Source organism: Antedon mediterranea, chromosome 9 (assembly GCF_964355755.1).
Source record: "Antedon mediterranea chromosome 9, ecAntMedi1.1, whole genome shotgun sequence".
Lineage (NCBI taxonomy): Eukaryota > Metazoa > Echinodermata > Crinoidea > Comatulida > Antedonidae > Antedon > Antedon mediterranea.
In genome coordinates, this window is record NC_092678.1 from 19,493,181 (window position 1) to 19,516,491 (window position 23,311).

At 32.4% G+C, this 23,311-nt stretch overlaps 2 protein-coding genes across 4 annotated transcripts in view; one reads left to right on the forward strand and one right to left on the reverse strand.

Moving 5' to 3' along the window:
- LOC140058856 (pleckstrin homology domain-containing family G member 7-like) overlaps positions 1-23,311 on the forward strand; it is a 113,822-nt gene that overhangs the window by 17,473 nt on the left and 73,038 nt on the right. For 2 of the 3 annotated variants that reach the window (XM_072104618.1, XM_072104619.1), the window contains exons 2-3: positions 5,664-5,815; positions 15,533-15,680. In XM_072104618.1, coding sequence (XP_071960719.1) covers positions 15,641-15,680 — 40 coding nt within the window. In that variant the 5' untranslated portion in view covers positions 5,664-5,815; positions 15,533-15,640. Of the gene's footprint in view, positions 1-5,663; positions 5,816-15,075; positions 15,413-15,532; positions 15,681-23,311 lie in introns of those variants that run through there. The other variant, XM_072104620.1, reaches the window with a different exon arrangement.
- On the reverse strand, positions 462-14,833 carry LOC140058862 (histone deacetylase 11-like). Its single transcript, XM_072104627.1, has 10 exons — positions 14,716-14,833; positions 13,709-13,872; positions 12,548-12,648; positions 7,047-7,163; positions 6,186-6,305; positions 5,016-5,175; positions 4,427-4,496; positions 4,075-4,183; positions 3,750-3,924; positions 462-3,153 (listed from the first exon to the last, which is right to left on the reverse strand). Exons 1-10 carry the CDS (start codon positions 14,808-14,810, stop codon positions 2,633-2,635), a joined length of 1,632 nt encoding a protein of 543 aa, XP_071960728.1. The 5' UTR covers positions 14,811-14,833; the 3' UTR covers positions 462-2,632.

A 23,311-nucleotide genomic window follows, 5' to 3' on the forward strand; every position in this document is an offset into this window, starting at 1 on the left:
GGAGTAGAGTAGGGTGATACAACCCTGACACAGGTCAGGATCGAATCCCGGTCAGGATTGACCTTGGTATTGGAAAAAAGCAAACTTGTTAACCACCCTCCACTGTTTTGTCTGATAGCGTTTATCCTAAACTGATAAGTTGATTTTAAAACTTCTAGATGTTTGTATTGAAACTGTCATACAGTGGAAAATTCTATATGGAGAACACCTTCAGGGCCCAACATTTGAACGTAGCCCTCGTTATATTTATGAGACAGTGTCCCCTTAATAGGGGTGTCCCTTGATTAATGTTTAAATGCAGTGTTAGAAAATGTTTCCCCTCGTTCATAAGACAGTCTCACCTTAATAGAAGTGTCTCTTGTTGTTTAATGTAGTGTTGAAACATATATTGCCCCTCATTCATTTCATGAGACAGTGTCCCTTAGAATAGGAGTGTCTCCTGATTAGGAAGTGTTGTCCGTAATTATTACAGACACTTTCATTTGTATAATTTAACATTTATTTACTCTACTCTCATAAATTTTATTCGCAAGCATTTACAAAAGTATCCTTCATTACAAAAATTGTTAACAGTCATCACATTTTCCGAATGCAATTTGCATGATTTTATATCTTTAGTACAATAACCCTGTATAGTTTTTTAAAATATAGTTAACAATTTGTACAAAATACATTGATGCATGTATGTTTAAAAAATTTACTGACAACCTTTGCTTTGATTAACTGTCTGTAGTTCAGCGGATGTTTTGATTTTTGTTCCCAACTAGATTCCAGCTCTAGTATAGGTATGACACGACATGCATGGCAAAATGTTTTTTTTTCTTTTATCATTTTCTAACAAAATTATCTGTATGCTGATTTTATAAAGTTTATGAATTCTTAGAGAGCAAGAGTCTCAAAGCACTGTGTGAAAACAAGATATTGAAAAGGGAGAAATTGGATGTTCACGCCGCACCAAAACGAAGAATAGAGATATCCCACGTCACCAACAAGGGCTGAAACTACAGTAGTATGAACAAAGACGCATACAATATATATTATAATATATAATAATAAAAATGTATAAACCATACATAACATTATTACAAAAAAATTAATACCGTATTTATACGAATAAACACCTTGCTTTGAATAAACGCACCCCCCACCCATTCCTAGAACATCATTTGGAATAAATGGCCCCCTTCGAATAAACACCCTGCTTTAAATAAACGCACCCCCCACCCATTCCTAGAACATCATTTGGAATAAATGGCCCCCTTCGAATAAACACCCTGGGGCACATACATATATATACAATTTACAACACATTTCTATTTGTAGCAGAATTCATTGATTGACATGATCTACAATTTACCAAGCATTTTGATACACTTTATCACTTCTTGATATTAATATTGTGTTGTATTTTTTCATTTATTTCATGTATCAGGGGGACAGTGATTAATTTACTATTACTGAAAACAAAAAAAAATATCTAAAAAAAATAGGCATATTACCATTATACCCCCAAAAAAAATAAACGCCTCCCTCGAACAAACACCTCTCTACAAACCCTCCTGAACAATAAATGCCCGGTATGTAAATATTATTACATTTTGAATATAACTTTAATTGGATTAGTTTAGTACTTTAACAACTTATATTTTGTAAAAACATTAAATAATCGAAAACTACAGTATAATAATATATTCATACTTACAAGAGATAATATTGCACTAAATATAACATTCTACATTAATATTAATTAGTAAATATTAATTACTGCATTTATAATTATAACACCAAGGTTTAAAGCTTTTTAAAGTATTTCTTCTTAATTGAAAGCACCCTGTAAAGTAATACCACCTCCACCCTACCCACATTTCAAGAAAAACATTAAACCTCAATACATTTTATTACTGTAATACTTATTTTATAACAATCAATTTTTCAATTACATAATATCTAATTTTGTGTAGCTCTGGTGGTGATCATTTTGGAATAAGATTATTTTGATAGAAAAAGAATAAATGTCCTCGAATATAACAATACATTTAAAAAAAAAACAAACTTGATTAAAACAACAACAGATTTACAATATTACATCAATAATTTAAGTTGCATAAACAAATGTTTTAACTTTTTGAGATAATTATAAATATGCTAACATTTAACAGTATTACATAATATAAATATAACATTTTTTTTAGATAATATAAGTATCAGCCTTAAGGCCCATTCACACTAGGACGATAACGATAAGTATCAGCCTTAACTTGGGAAATACCATATTTTTTGTGTAAGCCAACTTGTTTTTATAGAAAGACCTTGTTATCATATATATTTTTTTCTTATAATAGAAGTTATTCTAATAGTCATCTATAGAATTTAAATTTAATGGTTAAAAAAAACAGTACTTTTGACAAAAAAGTGTGTAAGCCCAAATATGGTAGTTACTGTATATGCCCAAATATCAAATAGCTTAGGTGTAGATTTCAGCCCAGCAAGTACTGCCAAGTTGCAGATCAAGAAATTTATTAACTGTGGTTTTATTGAGAAAGAAAATGATGATATCTAATATCTCTGAAGAAGCACAGCGATGTACCGTAGTGACTTTACAAATTTTTCTCCTCAGTTATACTGATCAACTCTATGTATCTACTAATACATTCTGAGGGTCCTCTGGTGATGCAAGTTGTGATTCTTTTGCAAGGGATGAGTTTTGTTGTTTTGCATCACCAATTGATGCTCTTTGATTATCTTCTGATGAATTCTGAGGCTCATCAGAAACTGTTAAGCTTTTTAGCTTCTTTAAAACCGCATCAGAGTTTTTATCAGAAGATGTTGCCACTAGTTCATCAGCTTCTTCATTATGAATTAAGGTTTCTTGATTCCCACAAGCTGCTTTCTCTTCAGTGACATCATCTGGTATGTATTCTGGTGTTGCAGAGCAAGCTGCTTTCTCTTCAGTGACATCATCTGGTATGTATTCTGGTGATGCAGAGCAAGCTGCTTTCTCTTCAGTGACATCATCTGGTATGTATTCTGGTGTTGCAGAGGAACTTTGAGAAAACCGAGAACTACGAAAGAAGCGAGAGAACAGACCTCGTTTTGGTTCACTTTCCACTGGTTCGGGCTTCCTTGATGTTGCTGCCGCCCTGAGTAATTTTTCTGTAGCAAATAAAAAACTGAGAGTTAAATAAATTCCAAATGTGACATCATCTTGTCAATTCTTTCCTTGTTCAGTATTGTACTTTGCATTTTTCAATGTTATGATAGTCCACTATATTTTTGTTGTTCAAGGGCCGATCCAACATTTAAAGTATAGGACATAAAGTATTCATTTTCAGGTAGACCAAGCTCGTAACCAGTAGTGTACTGTTACTGAAGGGTTATTTTTTTTTTAACAAAAAGGGGCAGTTAAGTACGTAGGATTGAAAAAAAATCTTCATGAGCTAGTCTAGTTACAATTAGTCAACTCTCCAAATACCGGACTAACTGAAAATTCTCCCAAAACCAGGATTTTCTTGAGGTTAAAAAATTTAGGTTCCCTAAATCCGTTTTTAAAACACATTCAGAATATCAGACTTTCCAGTGTGTTTGAAAAACCCAAAGGTGTCTGGTATGGTATTGGGAGAGTTGTTTGTACCTCCTGCTGGAATATACAGGAAAAAGGTGATAAAGAGACAGAACCACCTGTGCTGGCTACAGGCTTGTAGACAGTACATGCATCTATTTATGCCATATAAATTAACACCGATTCACACCTTGGGTTTCTGTGGCACCATCACATCGAATAATATGTTTATTACGCAAGTTGAGAATTGACGTTGCGATTATTTCAGCATTATTTCTTTGGTATCCACCCGAAGTTACCATGACAATGGGAATACCACGGCTAATGGCCGCCTGGAAAACATACTCATCTCTTTCAACAATGCCCTGAGGATGATGAAACAAAAATTTGATAAAGTGGAAATTATCTATACCAACATTTCTCTAATTTTAAACTATTTTCAAAATAGTTTAAAATGCTAAACCAGAACCATTTCAAGTTGAGTGGTTGTGGAAGACTTTAATGAATTGGTTTACCTTCGGTGTTATTGAGAGCGCCCCCAAACTGTCGCCTTGTAGTATATCAGTTCCAGCATTGTACACAATCACATCCGGTGTAAATTCTTTCAACGCTGCTTCCAAATTTCTAATTGGAAAAAGAAAAATGACTTAAAATGTTAAGTTCAGTTTGCTGGCCATTTTCTAATAATGAGAATTGTTTTAATTAATTTAATTCTTAGTTTCCACAGTCAATCAATTACAATTAAAGCAATTAAGATGTTATGACTGGTTTACACAAAGATGGTACCATTTTCTTAGAGGTTAATTTGTTTGTACTAGTGAACTGGCAGCAAATCCAGATGGATTGTAAATATTAGTAGAACATTACCTGCTAACTTGATCAAGATAGAACGGGTCTTCGAGAAACATCTCCAATTCCACCTTTCGATTAATTGCTCCTAAAAAATTAAATTTCCGTTAAATATATTGTACATTTTAATAACATCATGCAATCTGTATTTCAGTTTTATAGTGACTTTTTATTTAGTGTTCTACAGCCTCCATCTTTTTCTCTTGTGGTTTTATAGTGGTTTTCTTCTAGCAGTATTTTTATTTTTGCATTGTTTTATTTTTGTACTGTTTTAATTTTTGCATTGTTATTTCTTTTGCATTGTTTTATTTTTGTAGTGGTTTTATTTCGTTTTAATTTTTTGATTAATTTTTTGCAGTATTTTTTCTCTTGTTTTTATTTTTGCATTGTTTTATTTTTGTAGTTGTAGTTGTTTTATTTTTTAGCATTGTTTTATTTTTTCAGTGGTTTATCTCTGTTATTGTTTATTTTTGCAGTATTTTATATTTGTAGTCGTTTTCTTTTTGCTTAAGAAAATCTGTGTTGTTTTTATTTCACTATAACTATGTGCTTTAGATACTCTTGAAGTCAAGATTATTTAACAACACTTCTCTGTAAAATAACTTACTTTTAGCAAACCCATCATGGGGGTAAATGTGTCTGTTGTATACATCCATGATATAAACCTGATCATCACCCATAAAATCTCGTTCATGGCCGTTACCTTGATGAGCGTCAAGATCTACGATCATTGCTTTCTTGACGCCTTCCATTCGCTGAAGTAAAAACTATAAAAGAAATAAATGCATAACAGCATGCTTTCTTGGAAAATGATGTATATAAAGGACCACTTTTCCTCGGCTACAAGAGATAATTTCTTGAATGATCGTAAACTAAAAATAGTACTGAGTATGATCAACTAACGTTCCTGCTCTCAACCAGTCATTTATCCATACACTGTAGTAGTAGTACCAAGTACTGGTGAAGAAGGCCTACAGTATCTGATTGCGACTATAGAATTGTCCCGAGACTTTTAATATACTTCGATTTTAGATGACAAAAGATTGTATTGTATTTTTTTTGTTAGAATATCTATCACTTAATCTCTCCTTTTTTACCAACATACTGTGTTCTGTCATAGAGTTATAATACTAGCAATAGGCTAGTTAATTCTTTAATTATACCTTCCATACAATTATAAAGTCTCACTGTTGTTTTAAATTGAGTTAACAACTTGCTATCATTTATCTAACAAGACATTATTTTTTTCCCATAGTGAAGAGAATGAAAGAAAGATTTGTATCAAGAAAAGCAGAGAGAAAGAGACGAAGAAGGAGAAAGAGAAAGGAGGAGAAAGAAAGCAGTGCAAGGTCAAAGACATTTTAGTGAAGTTTCTGTCATGCTCGACGATCTTTATGGATCTGACTGGTGAGTACAGAAAACAAAAATAAAATAGAAATAGTACTTTGTATTGGTTTTATTGTGATTAGCCATGCATGAAACAGTAGCTCACCAAAGTCTCTGATATCGCACATTGAAATAATCACAAATATATGGCAATATAATAACAAACTCCTGGGGTTTGCTTGAAAATGATTCAATCTGGTCACCATCACGTCTTAATGTTCACCTAATTAGCTCACCATGGTTCAGGTAAATATAGGTTGACTCAAAACTGCTAATAAACAAATCTACATGCGAAGTATACCATAAGTGGATGATTTAACAAAACAATAATTTGTTCAGCTGGTCATCATAGAGAGGAAACATTTATTACTCACACTAGATTAATATTTACCTTAATTGTGAGCGTTATATCTGCATAAGCACAAAATCCACCACCCCTATCTCCTGAACAATGATGAAAACCGCCCCCAACGTTGATTGACCAACCACGCTCCATGGCTAGTTTACCGGCCTATATCAGAAAAGTGCAGTATTACTTTTTTGGTTTTTACATAATATATCAAAGATAAAATTTGTAGAAGCAAAGATAAAATAATTCAGGGAATTTTGGAATTAGATAAAATGAATTGAAATACATACGTAATAAAAAAATAAAGCGCCACGCTTAATCCCTGTTTTCCTATACGTTCACATAAAAACAAACTCAAATGCAATCCAATCACCGAGCTTGGTGAACGATCAAACAGTCAGTGGGGCTAACATGTGCATCTAACATTCAGTACTTAAATGTGTGTATTGTTGTTTAACTAAATTCGCTTCAGCACAATGGCCCAAAGTGTGCCGGTCTTTATGACCTAGGCCTTCTCTATTTCAAAATCCTGGATCCACCTTTACTTTGACGATCATTACACCTTGCGCCCTCTTGATGAGTGACAGTGCCTGTGTGTATACTAGTACACAGGGCTAACCCCCTACTCGTCTCAAAAGATGTACTAGATTCTTTAAGTGCACATGAGACAGATGTGTACACTGGACCTACGGTTTATAGTCTTTATCCGAGAAGACTCGTTCTTCCACCAGAACCATGGAGCGAGTGAGGCTCGAACCCTTGCCGATGTTAATATGGCAAGGTATTACAGTTCCACTATCTTAACTGCTTGGCCACTCACCACTCAATCAATTAGCACCTACAGCTTCAAGATTGTGAAAATGTATCACTACCCTCAAAATAATTAAAAGAAGCAAAACTTACCAAAATTGTACCACCGGCCTGTAAGCGGAAAGGGCGTAGCACCTTTCTTTGCACCAGAAAGTTGGGCAACATAGCCACAGGTGGGACTTCAGTTATTGTGGCTACGTTAATACTCCACTAAAGGAAAAAAAAAAAACAACATAAAAATAATATATTATCTTGCTGAATAATCATTCATTTTAAAGACAGATATTATATAACAAACATAAGCATGCTTTTGTCCCAGATTACATTTTAAAACAATTTTTTATTTGTTCATCAAGTTGATAATTAATTAAATAATAAATGTTTTCTTATTATTATTTCATGGATGTTGATGTTTTCTAGAATTTTGATGTTGCGCAAAGTAGGCTATGTAGGTTTTGAAATGTCTAGCAAATTCTTTTTAACTTTTCTTTGACAAAAAAGGAAAACTTCACACCATCATGCTGTATATATTATCATAGGTTTGTAGCTTAGTGGTTAAGCTGCTTGGTTACCAATCCTAGGGTCATGGGTTCAAATCCAGTCGAAGCCTGATTTTTTTTATTGCAGCATAGGCCGCTCCCGCAATTTTTTTTTAATTAAGAGGTTGTTAAAATCTGTAGTTTTGTTTCTCTTAGTTGCCTGAATACCTAATGATGACCGAGCCTTTGCAGTTGCAGCTCCTAATGATGACCGAGCCTTTGCAGTTGCAGCTCCTAATGATGACCGAGCCTTTGCAGTTGCAGCTCCTCAAACTGTAGAACAATCTTTCTAATTCACTTCATAATGCACCTTTTATTGAAGTTTTCAAAAGCCTTTTAAAAAACCATCTTTTTTATTCTTTGTAATTTCAATCTGTTTAAAATTCTCCCATTTTTATTTTAAGCGCTTTGGGACAATCTGTTGATTGTTAAAAGCGCTATATAAATTTGACAAAATTAACATTGTTTGATGTCATTGTCATTAAAAAAAAAAGGATTGTCATCTAGAAATTTTAACAGTCAGAAAACGGTTGGTTTATTGCCATCGATGGAAATTTGTTTAAATAAATTACAAACAAGAGATCTGGTTGACACACTGTTGTAGGATTAAAATCTTTGTAAATGTTAGGTTTTAAAATGTTTAATAAGTTCATTTGTCATTATTTTTGTTTGTAAAAAAAGAAACACTTGTCTTGATTAGTAAAATATTACAAGCATTTGTCATATATTCCATAATCATATTTGATTTGTCAAAATTCTTAGAAAAGTCAAAATCTAAAGCAATCTTTTTACCTACAGTAATGCATCAAATATTGCAATGTTTGAAGCACTGTAATTATTGTCCCTAAATGACAAGGAGGATTTAAAAGTAAGTCCATCAGGATTAAGTTTAAAGATTAAGCAGAAAGAGATTAATTGTAACATTAGCAGATAATCTTTTTGACACTGTCAATGATCTATTAACAAATCACACAGATTTTAACTGATTAAAAGCCGGATTTTTAAAGATTAACTTAAAACTTAGGGTTGTTAAAAGTAAAGGTAACACTTACAATTATTTGTTCTGTTTGATGTAAAAGAAAATTGTCTAAGTTTTGAATAAATTGATTTATCAGTAGAATCTATACACTTTTTATTACTGGATGCATTAATTATTAATTAACAATTCCTCTTTCTATAAAAGAATAATATGTAATCTAACTAATAAATGACTGAACTTTTTCTTTTTGGAAAGTTTTTTATTAATTTTCGTTTAATTTTAATTTTTTCCTTTTACTCTGAGCAAACTTTCCAATTTTAATCAACTTCAACGTAGTAATAGTTAGCGCTTCCTTTATTGTAAGAGAGACTTTTGGGCCTACAGTAGTTTTATATATTTTGTTTAGGCTAGTTACTAGACTAGCTACTTTACATGTATGTCTTTTCAATTTTCTTTTGAGCCAAAATTGAAGCAAATTCTGGATTGTTTTAAGTCAATACTTTATGAGATCGGACATTATAATCCATTGGTAGTAGAAAGGCTGGTTAGGTTCTTGCAGTGTATAATCTTTGTCTGTCTTTCAAAAAGAAAATGTCTGTCTGAAAATTGATCTGTTTTTTTTGGCTACTCTCTCATCATGTCACAACAGAGTGTTAGGGTTAGAATTTTAAGATCATAGATTTTATTTCAAAATGGTTTGGCCACTCTCAATGTCCGTGTTTCATGGCATGGTTCTTCTCGGTGTCGGTTTGACATTAAAATCTTGCGGAGAGTCTATTATTGATTCCATGTTTTTGTTGAGTCTAGGTTTTTCATTAATATGAGTGTGCCAAAAAAAAAAGTGCAGTGACATCAATTATTATTTTATATGACTTATAAAAGTCTTCACCCAATATTGTGCAACCAACCATTAAATAATATATGGTTCCAACAATACATTAATCTTATCTGCCATCAAACATTATGGAAATAGATGGAATTTGACACCACTTTCTTTACAATGGCAATCACTATGAGTGGGTACAATGTTTACATCTGGGTTATGTAAACACTACATGTTAGTAAAGTACAGTTTACATAATTGCACAAAAAGTCCCCTTTTCTGCTATAGCAACTGATACAGTATTATGACATGCCAGCCAAATATTTTTCAAACACGAACAGATTTTTTTGTTCATACATGAAAAAAAGTAATTTTAAACGGTCGTTTAATAGTGTGTACTATTGCACGCCATGTGACCCACAATCGTCCAATCAAATGACTGGAAGTTATTTAGATGTTATATGATACAGTTTACATAATTGCACAAAAAGTCCCCTATTTTTTGCTATAGCAATTGATATAGTTTATGGCATGCCAAGCCATAATTACAGTATATCACACATATGTTTCAGATCTACAGTAATACTACATTTAGCTAGCATGCAATTTTTTGTTTTATTCTAGGCAGAATGAAAATGTAATCTTGCATAAATGTTAGGAGAGTGGGGGGGCGGAGTTTGATGAAGGGGGGGGGGGGCGGAGTTTGAGGAAGGGGTGTTCACAATGATGGTATATGTTTTTGAAAAGGAAACATAGTATTTTAAATTATGTATTTACTGTTCTTTACCCCTGAGTTTTTTATTTATTTTATTGTGTTCTTAGTACATATTTTAAGTAGCTATTTTTCTGACAATTTATTTATGCATTTTTCAATATTGGGCAGGATATTAATTTAATTTTGGTTATAGACACAATATTATAACTCCATCAGATTGACAATATCATGCTAAAAAGAAAATCTTTAAGACACACAATAAAATACAAATACTTTATACATTTTGTTATAATTTGATAAATAGTAAAACAAAATATCATAATCATAAACTGTTTAAGCTCTGTTTACACTATCAAACAAGTGCCCAAATATGGTAGTGATATGAATACCAAATATGGTAGTCATGTGATATATGTCATTGTGTCAATATATGGGCACAACACATTTTGTTTGTCACATAAAGTTTCAGTGTAGACAGAGCTTTAAAGAATCTCCTTAATCTTCACTGAACAAAATGATAGCCATAACAAATAAATGGGGATAGGGAAAAGAACATACATTAAATATGGAATAAGTAACGTTGAAAAAAAATATTAAAAATATTAGTAATTATAGTAATATCAAGATTTAAATGTATTGATAATTACTGTAAAACCAAATACAGAAATAAGAATTAGTTTTATTTTTAAGTAAAATTCTGTTAAAAATAGGTAAAAACCAACTGAATTAAAAAAATTATTCAAATTAAAAAAACAATATTGAAAGACAATTTAGATAAATTTACTTTTTTTGTTTTGTTTTTAATAAAATCCAGATGAACATTTCCAATCTTGGAAAAACCTTCAGTAAGTCCAAGTGCAAAAATGGCCTTATGGGTAAAGTTTCCATAGATAGATTTACCATTTTTCAAGTCCAGTGCATACAAGGCATTTGACTAAATTCCTGGCAGTGAATATGATATAATCTTAGAAATATCATTGAGTAATCCATCCAAGTGCGAACAATGGTCAAAGTAAAAGTACTCATGGCCTTGTGGGTAAAGTTTCCAATTTTGTCAAGTGTGAACAAGGCTTTTAACTAATCATGGAACATAAGTAATAACATGGAAGCATGCAACATTGTACAACATGAAAACATCTAGAAAAGCATTAGTAGTAGAATGGAAGAATGATGGAAAATAGTTATGTTTTAAAGTAATCTAATACCTCAGGCAGGCCTTCCAATAGATTCTCCTGCAGAAAGAAAAGAGTTGAAAGGTCATTGCGGAGAAACCCCCTCTACTATTTAAAGCACCTGGTACCTTATCATAGGAAAGGTATACAGTATGATACAGCAGCATATGTTTGTCACATATAACTGTACCTGTATGATAGGAAATATTGTCCATTTGTCTAATTTGAAAGGTCAAAGCAGAGAAGCCCCCTCTACTATTTAAAGCACCCAATACCTCATACTGTATGTTAGGAAAGGTATACAGTATGATACAGCAACATATGTTTGTCACATATTATCTGTATCATAGGAATTATTGTCCATTTGTCTAGATTTGAAAGGTCAAAGCAGACCCCTCTACTAGTTAAAGCACCAGATACCTCATATTGTATTTTAAGAAAGGTCTACAGTATGATACAGCATCATATGTTTGTCACATACTACCTGTATCATAGGAATATTTTTTATTAGCCTAGATACACTATGTATAATGTTAATAGATACACTGCATCAACAATCTGTTGGAGTTACTATATATTGTCTTTCTTTTTTCAGAAGAATTCAATATTTGATTGGCCAAGTGAAGTGAATATATTTTGCAAAATATGTAAAAAAAAAAGAGTAAAAAATAAAAAGCGTGAAATTTAATGTAAATAATTTAAACTTCGTAGTTAGCAACTCACAAACTAACAGTAATATAAAGAGGATCTAATAAGATGTGTATTTATACAGTAGTTTTAAATTTTAACCTGTGTATGCAACAAGTAAAGTAAATTTCAAGTTACGCAATTTGACCAATCACAATTGATGGATAATTCAAACAGTCGCTTGTGTTGCGCTTAGGTCCTTGCTTTGTATCCTAGTGAAAACCAAGCTTTAAGAAACTAGTTTTACTGTATAAAAAAGTGTGATGTGCCCAAATATGGTAGTAGTATGACATCATCGTGTCCATATAATTATGGGCACATCACATTTCTTTGTCACATAAAGTTTGATAGTGTAGACAGAGCTTAAGATGTCTGGCTATCAAAAATGAAATGTGCTTAATAAAATAAATAAGCAATAATAAGAAAAATGTTGCTAGGCGGTGTTTTCTTAAGCCCTGTCTACACTATCAAACTTTATGTGACAACAAAATATGATGTGCCCATACACAGTATAAACATGATGTCATATCACTACAAAAATACAATAGTTGGGCATATCACTACCATATTTGGGCACATCACACTTTTTTCACAAACAGTTTGATAGTGTAGACAGAGCTTTAGAAACCAAAGTGAAACAATTACTAAAAATCAAATTTACTACAATATTGATACCTACTCGTAAACTTTTAAGATATCGTTTTGTGTGAGCAACTTTCAAGTCAGTTTCTGTAGGTTCTTGCGGACGCACTGTAGTTTCGTCACTTAACATCCCTGCATCTATTTTTATTAATAATAATATTTATAATTTATTTACCTCCGCCAAGGAGGTACAGTATATGTAATCGGTAGCGTGTGTTTGTTTGTTTGTTTGTTAGCAGGATTACTCAAAAAGTTTTACAAGATCTTGAATATATGAATATACAGATAGATATGTGGTCAAGGACCATTCCATTAAATTTTGGGACCATTTGGGACCATGGTCCCAATATTGGACCACTTTTTTTAGTATACTTTTCACTTTCAGACCTGCTAGTGTTAAAAGATAGGACAGAATTTTTCAAAAGCCGGCGAGCAGTCTTAAAGTAACAAGTAAACTGAAATTGCATTTTCTCGAGAACTACTTGTCCAAAAAACTTCATTTTTGTACAAGATGCAAGAGTTATAATTTGTGATTTGTAATTTTAAAACATAATTTGATTTAATGTGCAAGTTTTTTGATGCGAGTAGTTTAAAAAACCTATTTCTTTTCAAATTCACTCGTTTGATTTTCGCGTTGCTGTTCTATTGTTAGTCAACTGAAGCTATTGTTAATTGAAAGGCTTATACATAACCATTACACCAAACTTGCATACACAGGCTTGTAGTGAAATTAGCCTAAATCACAAACAGCATTAAGACACACATAAATATATACAGTATATATATATTTTTTACCGGAGAAATCTTATGTAGGATAATTTTACAGTGGGCGGAGGTATGCACTCTCAGAGTGGCTTTCTAGTTTATAATTGAAGATGTATTGTCTCTCCCTTCCCCACCAAACAGTTTTTACAATAAATTTAAAAATATGAAAAATGAAGAATAATAAAATCAGACGTTTCAATTTGTAAGTTATTCACTTCCACAGAAAAAAAAGACCCAACAAAAATAATGTTTTAACCAAATAAAAAAAAAATTAACCACACACCCATTGTTTGACTATTTTTGCCTTAAATTACAGTTTTTCATACACTTTTTTTCTGATAACATTTTTTGGACATAATAGTATTAAACACATTTTTTGAGGCGGAAAATCTTACAAATTAAGCCAGATCAAATGTATAGTTTAAAAAACTACCTTTTAAAAACCCATAAACTTTTCCCCATTTGCCGGAGTCAAATGGATGCAGTTTTTCTAAACCAAGAAATCCGATGTTATACTCTGGGGAATAGATGATGGGCCACTTATTGTCACTGATGTCAAAATATAATTTTGTGTCGTGCACCTCTTCCTCACAATCCCTAGATAAACAAAACAAAGATATGAAAGCATTCAGAAACTGAGTGAAGTACTTGGCAAAATATTGCCACAGAGGGTGAAAAAGAATACAAATTTTGTATTTTTTTTATTTGTGAAGTTTATACCTATTTACACCGAAAAAAAATCAGAATGATAAATTAAAAATTGTAGGCGCTAACAAACATACAATAACAAAGCAAGTACTATACTAGGGCTGCTTAAATTTAGTGATTAAAAATGGCTGTTGATTAAAAAAATACAAATGTGCTAACAAATAACATTAAACAACAAAGGATAGGCCTAATTGTTAGACAGAGAGGACAAAGAACTTTAATTTATGCAGAGAGATATTTAAGTATTTTTAAATAAGAAAATTAAATTTAAAAAAATCTATTTAGAATCAAATCATTGGGTGAAATCTTAAGTAACAGCACGCGCCACTGCAGACTAGAGCGATGCGGTGTTTAGTAATAGTAGGGGATTTCCCTTTTCGTAGGATTACGCAACAACTAGGAGGGCCTAACTAAAAAAAAAATAAATAAAAAACATACACACACTGTGTAATGTTACGACAGCATACTATAGGATCCGCTGACTAACGAGTAAAGAGTATACACTTTTTCAAAAGAAATCGCCTAAGCTAGGCCTCTAGCATCCCAATGTAGGCCCCTAGTGTAGTTTAGCCTAACTAGGCCTATTATAGGCTAGTTAGCGAGTATCGTCGGTAAAGAAAAGAGAGTGACTGTGTGCGTTGAAAGGCCTGGCTAATGAAGCATCGCTAGGCCTAACAAAAAAACATTACAGACATATCGATTAGTCCGCTGTTAAACAAAATCTTGTACTACCGTTCATCATATGTACCACCCCCAGTATCTTCCTTAGTTTGTTGATTTTCATCTATTATTACTGAGTTATTTTCATCTTGTTTTGATCCTGCCATATTTTTGATGAACTTTGACCTTAATAAATTATTGCATAAATGCAGCACCCACGGCTGCCGGGTATGTTTTGTATATTTGTCTATATATACTTACACGTAATAATGTACGTAGTACTGTTATGGATATTTATGTATTAAAATTGGCCATTTTGTTTTGCTGTTCTTAGACTTGATTCACTCATTTTTTTATGTTTGAGTTGATTGCCTTGTTAGCATAAATATAAATGATCAGGAAAAAATCATAGCCAAATCCGTGCATAAAGAGGGAAATATTAATAATGATGATTGATTTTGCGAGGACCAATCCAGTGTACACCGAACCCACTCCTTTGATTTGTATACGCCCATTCTACCATTAAACGCAGTCAACCGTATGTTTATACCCATAGATAAGACACAATGCATTCTCTTGGTGATTATTTATAAACGTTCCGTATGGTTGTATGGTCATATACACCCTCTCTGATACAATTAAACTGGAGAAAATACTTCGCTCGACAAGTTACGTTGCTGATGAGATTAAAATCGCACTTGATTTGAGAAATCAACCCGGATTGCTATTATACAAGCTAACACGCAATGGAATGATGAATACATTTAGGGTGACATATTTTTATTGTTGTCCAACTGAGCAATTACGATACTTTTGTTAAATAACACCGTCGAACGAGGTTGTCGAATAAATACCCATTTAATGTATGAATACACGTCATATTTTTCAGTGTGGTTGATGGACCGGCAAGTCAAGTTCATAAGGAAATTAGACTAGATCAAATTAATTTAAGAAGCAAACTTTCTCGTTGGATTTGCGCAAGATTATATAAGTTAACATGAATTTGGACTTTACGATTAGGAGCATTCCAGCAATGGGTAAGTCTTTTTATTTTAATTTGTTTACTTTAATGATTTCGATGGATGATATGAATCGGATATCTGCTCGCGATTCCGATCAATATTGCCAATTGGCCGTATGCTAACTGTTCTACCCAGGTGTCTGAACCTGTTGATGAAGACTACGAGGTGTGTTCTCAGACGCATACAACATCATTGAGCCCACCAGTGGCTCGATTCCCGATAGATCAACTAGTATATTCCATGGCAATACTCGGCTATCAATGTACCAACGATATCTCTGTTCTGAAGACACACCTCATACCTATGACATAAAGCAATAATCGTCTATGACAGGGAAAATCTAGATATACGGACAGTACTAGCTATTTTGTTCCCAAAGTTTGTATAATTCTAATATACAATTTTTTTTTAATGCGTTGGTTGCAAATACATTTCTATCGGGTTGTTTTTGTTGCATGTTGGGGTCCTATAAATAAAAGTAGGTTGGCTTATTCCATACTCAAATTCAATTTTGCTTAATCCATTTTAAAAGTCTTTTATTTTCCATAATAATAATAATAATTGTTTAATAGCATTATTAAGATGGTGTTAAGGTCCTCTAAAAGGAGGTTTTACTTTTTATAGTACTTAAAAAATCAATTGGAAATTCAATACGGTTAATTAAAATCCATTTTATAGTTTTATTTTATTTTCCGTATTATAGGTATTGGTGATATAATTTGTGAGGTTGTGTCACGGCCCTATAAAAAAAGTTTTGCTGTTTATTTGGAACTAAATTTCAGTTTCAATTGTTCTGTTTTATTAATATTACTGATTAGGTATTGTTAATATTAATTATACATTAATTCATTCATCAGTGGAAAATTATTTCCATTTATTGTCATTTGCATATAAATTATACATATGGTGTGGTTTGTGGCCCTCTAAACGACGTTCTTATTGTGAAAAACAATATTTTTTTAGATGATGTGGTCCTCTAAAGGAGGATCTTATTGTGAACGAAATATTTTTTTAGATGGTGATGTGGTCCTCTAAAGGAGGTTCTTATTGTGAACGAAATATTTTTTAGATGGTGATGTGGTCCTCTAAAGGAGGTTCTTATTGTGAATGAAATATTTTTTTAGATGGTGATGTGGTCCTCTTAAGCAGGTTCTTATTGTGAACGAAATATTTTTGAGATGGTTATCGTCCTCTAAAGGAGATGTTCTTATTTTTAACGTGTTGATATTGCAATGTTATGTATGGTTTATAAACAAATCTGTACGCTCGTATTGCTATTAATTGAGCACTCATAATAATTGGGGTTTTCCTATTTTCAACGCTTGATATAGCCATGTTGGTTTGTACCTATGTTTACGATTGTTTTGCTATTTTGTAAGTAGCTTAATCGAGTAACCCATATAATTTCAGTTTGAATAATAATGATATTATTACATCTGTTTAGCCAAAGCTTTCAAATGCACATTTTATGCATTATGCTGTATTACTCGAACACTAAGCAGTTAAACCATGTCATTATCAAAATCGTGATGTTTGATTTAATTCACGTATTACCACCGTATGCTTAAACAAACACATGTATTCTATTAATTGAATTCATCAATTCCCAGTTCCAATCAATCGCCGTGGGTACACAGTACTAACGGCCTCGATCCTATTGAAACTATATAGTTGTTTGTGTATATATTTTCGTAGAAAATAATTAGAGTCAATAATACCGATAGAAAGAAACACTTTAATTAAAAATATAATTAGCGCACCTGTACGGTGATTCATTCTTTTGAGTCATTGTTCAAATTTCTAAACAATCTTTTAAAAATCAAAGACCGTGAATATGATCCAACTAATCCAACTCACATTATGATTCTTGAATTAAATTAATTTGAAGCAATGACTTCTTTTATTATGAGACAACATCAACCGGTTTTCATTTTCCCATAAAAGATACTTTTTAAAGTGAAATGTCGTGTGATGACGTGAAATCAATTCGTGTCGTGTCACTCGATGTTAAAAAAATAACACTATGTCTCGTTATCTATCGCATTTTTCGTAGTTTAATAACATCCGATTGTATTTTTTTTAGGCCTACATTGTGAAATGTAACTATCTCTGAAAATATCACTTTCTTACCCGTTCTAAACTCCTAAATTCGCGGAGAATTTTTAATTGTTCTACAATGCCTCGTAAAACTCAAATTTAGTTTTTTTGTGAAATGTCACATTTTAAAACTTTTTTGGTGAATGTCACTTTTTGTGAAAATGCCACTTTTTGAGAAAATGTCATTTTTTTGTGAAAATGTCATCTTTTGTGATAACGTCACTTTTTGTGAAAATTTCACTTGTAAAAAATGTCACTTTTAATGAAAATGTCACTTTCTGTGAAAAAAACGCTTGTTCTTAAAATGTCACTTGTTCTTAAATCCGTTATAAAATCATAAATCTGAGAAATAATTATATTGCTCGGTCTACACACGCTTTATATAAAAAAAATGTTGTACGAACCAGGGAGTATTAAAATCCCTGTACAAACACATGGTTTTTATTGATTTGAACCTACGACCTCTGTCTTACAGGACGAATAAACCACAGTGCCATAAACTGTAAAATCAGTGGACTGTTGATTCCACTGAGACCATCGTCTACTTATCGTAAGCCTGATTAAACCAGATATTTCGATTCGTTTTAAAATTATATTCGGATTAAATTTGTTTTTCTAATATTGCAACAAATAATTCGAATCGTCGGCTTAACAAAACAGCCATTGATTTGATTATGTATCGGTCATTAATATTTTTTTGGTTAAAGTACAGCGGCGTAATAAACATCAACAATGTCTTTGTATTTTTCTTTTATGGAGCGCTTAGCAAAACAAACAGTGATCGGAATTATAGCCAAGAAATAGAATTCAATTTTTTCCGATACGATTCGTATTAAGAGTATAACAAACAGTATATCAATTTATTTGTTGTATTAATAACTTACTCACGTGGTATTTCGATATACTTGAAAATTGAATTTGAAGATTTATAAAGCTGTTTCATTCTACTTCAAACGACTGGTCAATTTAAATTTTATATCAATCGCTTTCTGGTTACGGTAAGTCGGTGTTTTGATTAATGTAGTAATAACATTATGGAATATTAGAATAAACATATTTAGATATCAGTATTTTTTAGACTTTGTTTGAGGTGTGAGAGAACATTATTACTTAATTATCAATAAATCTAAATGCGATACCATTCAACAATTTATCGTTCCAACCTTTATTATCTAAACGGCAAGAAGAAGAATTGTAATGGTCTAACATTTAAAAGCTTATGTATATACGATATTCCATTATTTAACAACACGACGTTACGTCTTTCCGTACCGTGAAAAAGAACAAGTGTGAATGTTGCTTTAAGCGTGTATAAGCGAATTGACCAATCACAAGCAATGTATTATTTCAACTGTCGCTTGTGATTGGTCATTTTGCTTGTGTTCCGGCTTACGTCCTTGCGTTGCGCCTAGTGAGAGTCAAGCTTAAATGGTCGTATTACTTAATCCCATTTGTCATTAACTCCTATAAAATCCCGTCGTATACACTACCTCTAATAACTCCGATACGTTTTATAAATACACGTTTAAACGCAGCGTATTATATCACACACGTGTGAAATAAAAATCGATTGCAACTATATTTAACTCCAATAGAGAATAAATAAATAAATCAGGTACCTACAGTACTGCGTGTCGAGATCCCTAATCAGAGATATTCGAATCAAACTCCTAAGCTAAATTAGTACATGAAATGTAAATCAGTAATGCCGTTAAATTGTTATATTGAAACACCCATATGGTTTACAACATTGTGCATAAATGTAACTATAATACGACTTCTGTTTTGTTATCGATCCAGACTTATTTACATAGCCAGATAAACAATGCCCTGGAAATGTTTGAAAAAAATTGATAATTCTATTCAATAAGATATCATTTATGATAATGTATTCAATGTATCCGATAATGTACACCTGTTTAATAGACAATATGTACATGCCATTGAACTTAGAGTAAATGCATGAGAGCAGCGAATTGAACTTATCTCCGCGTGTGAACAAGGCAGTGGAGTTACTAACGCCACTCGCTAATCACGTCCTTGCAGTGACGTTTGGCCATGCGAAAGAGATTTAGATGTTAGGCATAATACTAATAAATAATTAGTGTACTCATGTTATTCTTAATTTGGTATGAGAGAAATAATAATTCGAACACATTTAATATGACACGCTCAATTCGAATGTGTATGAAAGTGTGACTCTATGTGCTGGTATAAAGTTCAACTAATCTGATTTAATGACATTTGAAGCACATCATATTTTCTTATAACTCATTTCCAAGATCCGAATAATGAATTTTTTTTTCCGCGTTGTTCAGTAAGCAAATATTTATCGCCATAAATCATCTGGTGACTACATCATCACGATATTAAAATTATTGTTCGCTCATATACTTTCAACGTATGCCATAGACTTGCCCCGATTCTGAATTTATTGTCTTTTTAATGTTAGTCCACCAGTCGGCGTTTCGATTTTTGTCTGAAAATTAATACGAGCTCATGTTTTATACGTATGGAACGCCATATGTGCCAACTTAGTTATCTTTTTACTAATTTCTGTCTAGAATCTTTAATTCGTATGCCGGTATAATGCACAGTGTCACTCGCGTTCTTCAACATGCAAAGAACATGTGTTATTTTCGTATGGAAAGTTATATTAATTTCATTTTATTGAAAAAATCGTTCCAGTCTCCGTTTTACCCTTAGCGTCTCCTCTGCTGGAGTTATCTGTCCAGTATGCGTTGTCTATACTAATGGCGTCTGGTCAGTCATTTGGGATACTTTTAATCTAGCCTCTATAACGGCATAGTAATGCATTGGTTCCAGTTCAATTCTAATATGCTCCGTGTGCTAATAACTTCTTTTTGGATCGTAAAAGCCGATGGTCCCGTGTGTAACAAGAGATTATTTTCTCGATACATTTAAATGCTTTTCCTCGAAAATTATTTGATGTGTCGAACGTAATTAAGAATTGCGGTGATTAAAACAGACGCGTTAAACACGACATGCGGTACTATAGAACTAAACATCTTTCACTTAATATTGTCACCGGCAGTCGTATGGATAGATGAGCAGAAATGCGATTATGTTACTCCTCGAATTTTACTCGATATGTTAAATGGTTTTTAGATTATTACATAGGCCTACATAAGGCCAGTCATGTGAATAGATTAGTAGAATGCGTTTATGTTACTCCCTCGAATTTTACTCGATATGTTAACTGTTTTTAAAATTATTACATACATAATAGGCCTACATACATAATAGAAATATCTTTAGCCAATTTTACTCGCAGTGGTATGTCAGCCGATCGCCGAAACTCGGTAGGTCCTCTGTATCTAAATTTGTCCCGTATCATAGGAAAATTCCATAATACAGTATCTCATATGTTTCATATGTGACTCCTGTGTCAAAAGAAAATAGCCCTAACCCTTAATATAGCCTTCCGTGATACAGGAATTTGCATTGACACTGTTAAAATGCTGTCATTATGTGGTGGATATACAACATTGTTTTTCCGTTGATTTGAAATTATAGTTTATAACAACTTAATCCCTATATAATGTTTAGCACTGCATATCCTCGCGTTTGATATTTGGGTGACACGCGATTACTTGCCTGAAACACTGTATCAGGCACTAGTATTGTACTATTAACGCTTCAATTTCACTCAAACATTTTTTTTTTTTAAACTATCTTTATATTATATACGTAGGCCTACATGTATTGTATAAAGTACGATATCTCATGCTCTGTCTACACTATCAGACTAGTTTGAAAAAAAGAAGTTTGATCCAAATATGGTAGTGATATGCCCAAATATGGTAGTGATATGCCCAAATATGGTAGTGATATGACACCATCATGTCATGATGAGCATACATGTCACATTTTGTTACCACATCAAGTGTGATAGTGTAGACAGAGCTTGAAAACAGTCCTAGGGTATTCATTAATTTCCATCTGACGTGAACAGTTGAATATCTTGAGAGGTTTCTCCAACATTGAAGTGAACAAACATAAAGTCGTATTTGCTTTATTTTATTTATTTATTTTATATATTTAGGCAAATTGCCAAGGATAACCATAAGCAAATTCAATCACTATCCTTCTTAAAGGTGGCAATCCGTTCACGAGACAAACATATACACACAATGCTCTACATAAACAAAGTCTTTATTACAAGTCTTTGGGAGTGGAGTTGTAAATTGTCATTAGAAAAAATCCTGACATATGACAGGACTTGAACCCAGGACCCTTGGATTGACAGACAAGCATCATAACCACCAGGTCACAACTCCATAACCACCAGGCCACAACTTTCACCTACCTAATGGTTTATTTGTATTGTTTGTGTGTTATATTCATTTTTATTGTCAGAATATCTTTAACAATTCAGTTTTAGAAATACATGGATTTGGCCAATATTTTGAAGATTATTGTAAATATGAATACATGGAAAGTGGTGTTCTTGCATCAATAGTAGACGGTTAGCCAGGGAAGAATGAATTATTTTCAATCATCTCTTGGTTAACATGTATCTTGGTGATTATTAATGTTGGTATAGAAGATGGCTAGGCCTATTATTAAAATTTCTTTTACCACAATTTAGTTAAAAAATATCCATGGATTAGGCCAATATTTTTAAGATTATTGTAAATAGGAATACACGGAAAGTGGTGTTTTCTATCCAATATCACAGGTGTCAGTTGACAAATATCTTGGTGATTATTTAATGTTGGTTTAAGAAGATGTGTGGCTAGGACTCTTATCAAAATTGCTTTAAAAATTCAGTTAAAAAATATGCATGGATTAGGTGAATATTTTAAGGTTATTGTAAATATGAATACATGCAAAGTGGCGGTGTTGTATTCAATATTACATTTGACGGCTGACAAATAATATATCGATGATTGTTAATGTATCTATGCACGAAAATGTATATAGACATGAGTTACTGATGACAATGTATGGGTGAGGCCAGGAATACTGACACAGAGTGCAGCAGCTACTTTGGGACATGCACCTCTATTAAGAGGACTCTCTCCCGTCTTATTTAAGCGAAATTAAGGGGCATGTGTTTGATACAGAAAGTGTCTTCTTAACAGAGATACTGATGTAATCAAAAAATGGTGGTTCATAAAATTATATTTTTTTAAATCATAAAATCTGATAACTGTGCTTGGATTATAGAATGTATTTAAATAGAAGAATAAAATTGGTAGCATGGCATGGTAACTAACAATAATACATTTCCGATAAATTTATATGTCGGGTAGTAAAGATCTTATCTTATTTGATAAATCGCAGCTCTATTGTGTACATGAATATGGCTGAGTGGTAATAAAAGTCCTAATCGTGGGTGGACTTTATTTAGTCGCTATTATTACAATCTATAAGTTCATTGGTTTATATTTAGGCCTAGAGTATGACTGAAGGTAGTAAGCGGGTCATACCGCAAAAAAAGTACATTGAATGGCCATGTACCTGGTGACGAATAATTATATTCAAATAGATTCAACCACGGTTTCGTGGTGGCCTAGCTTTAT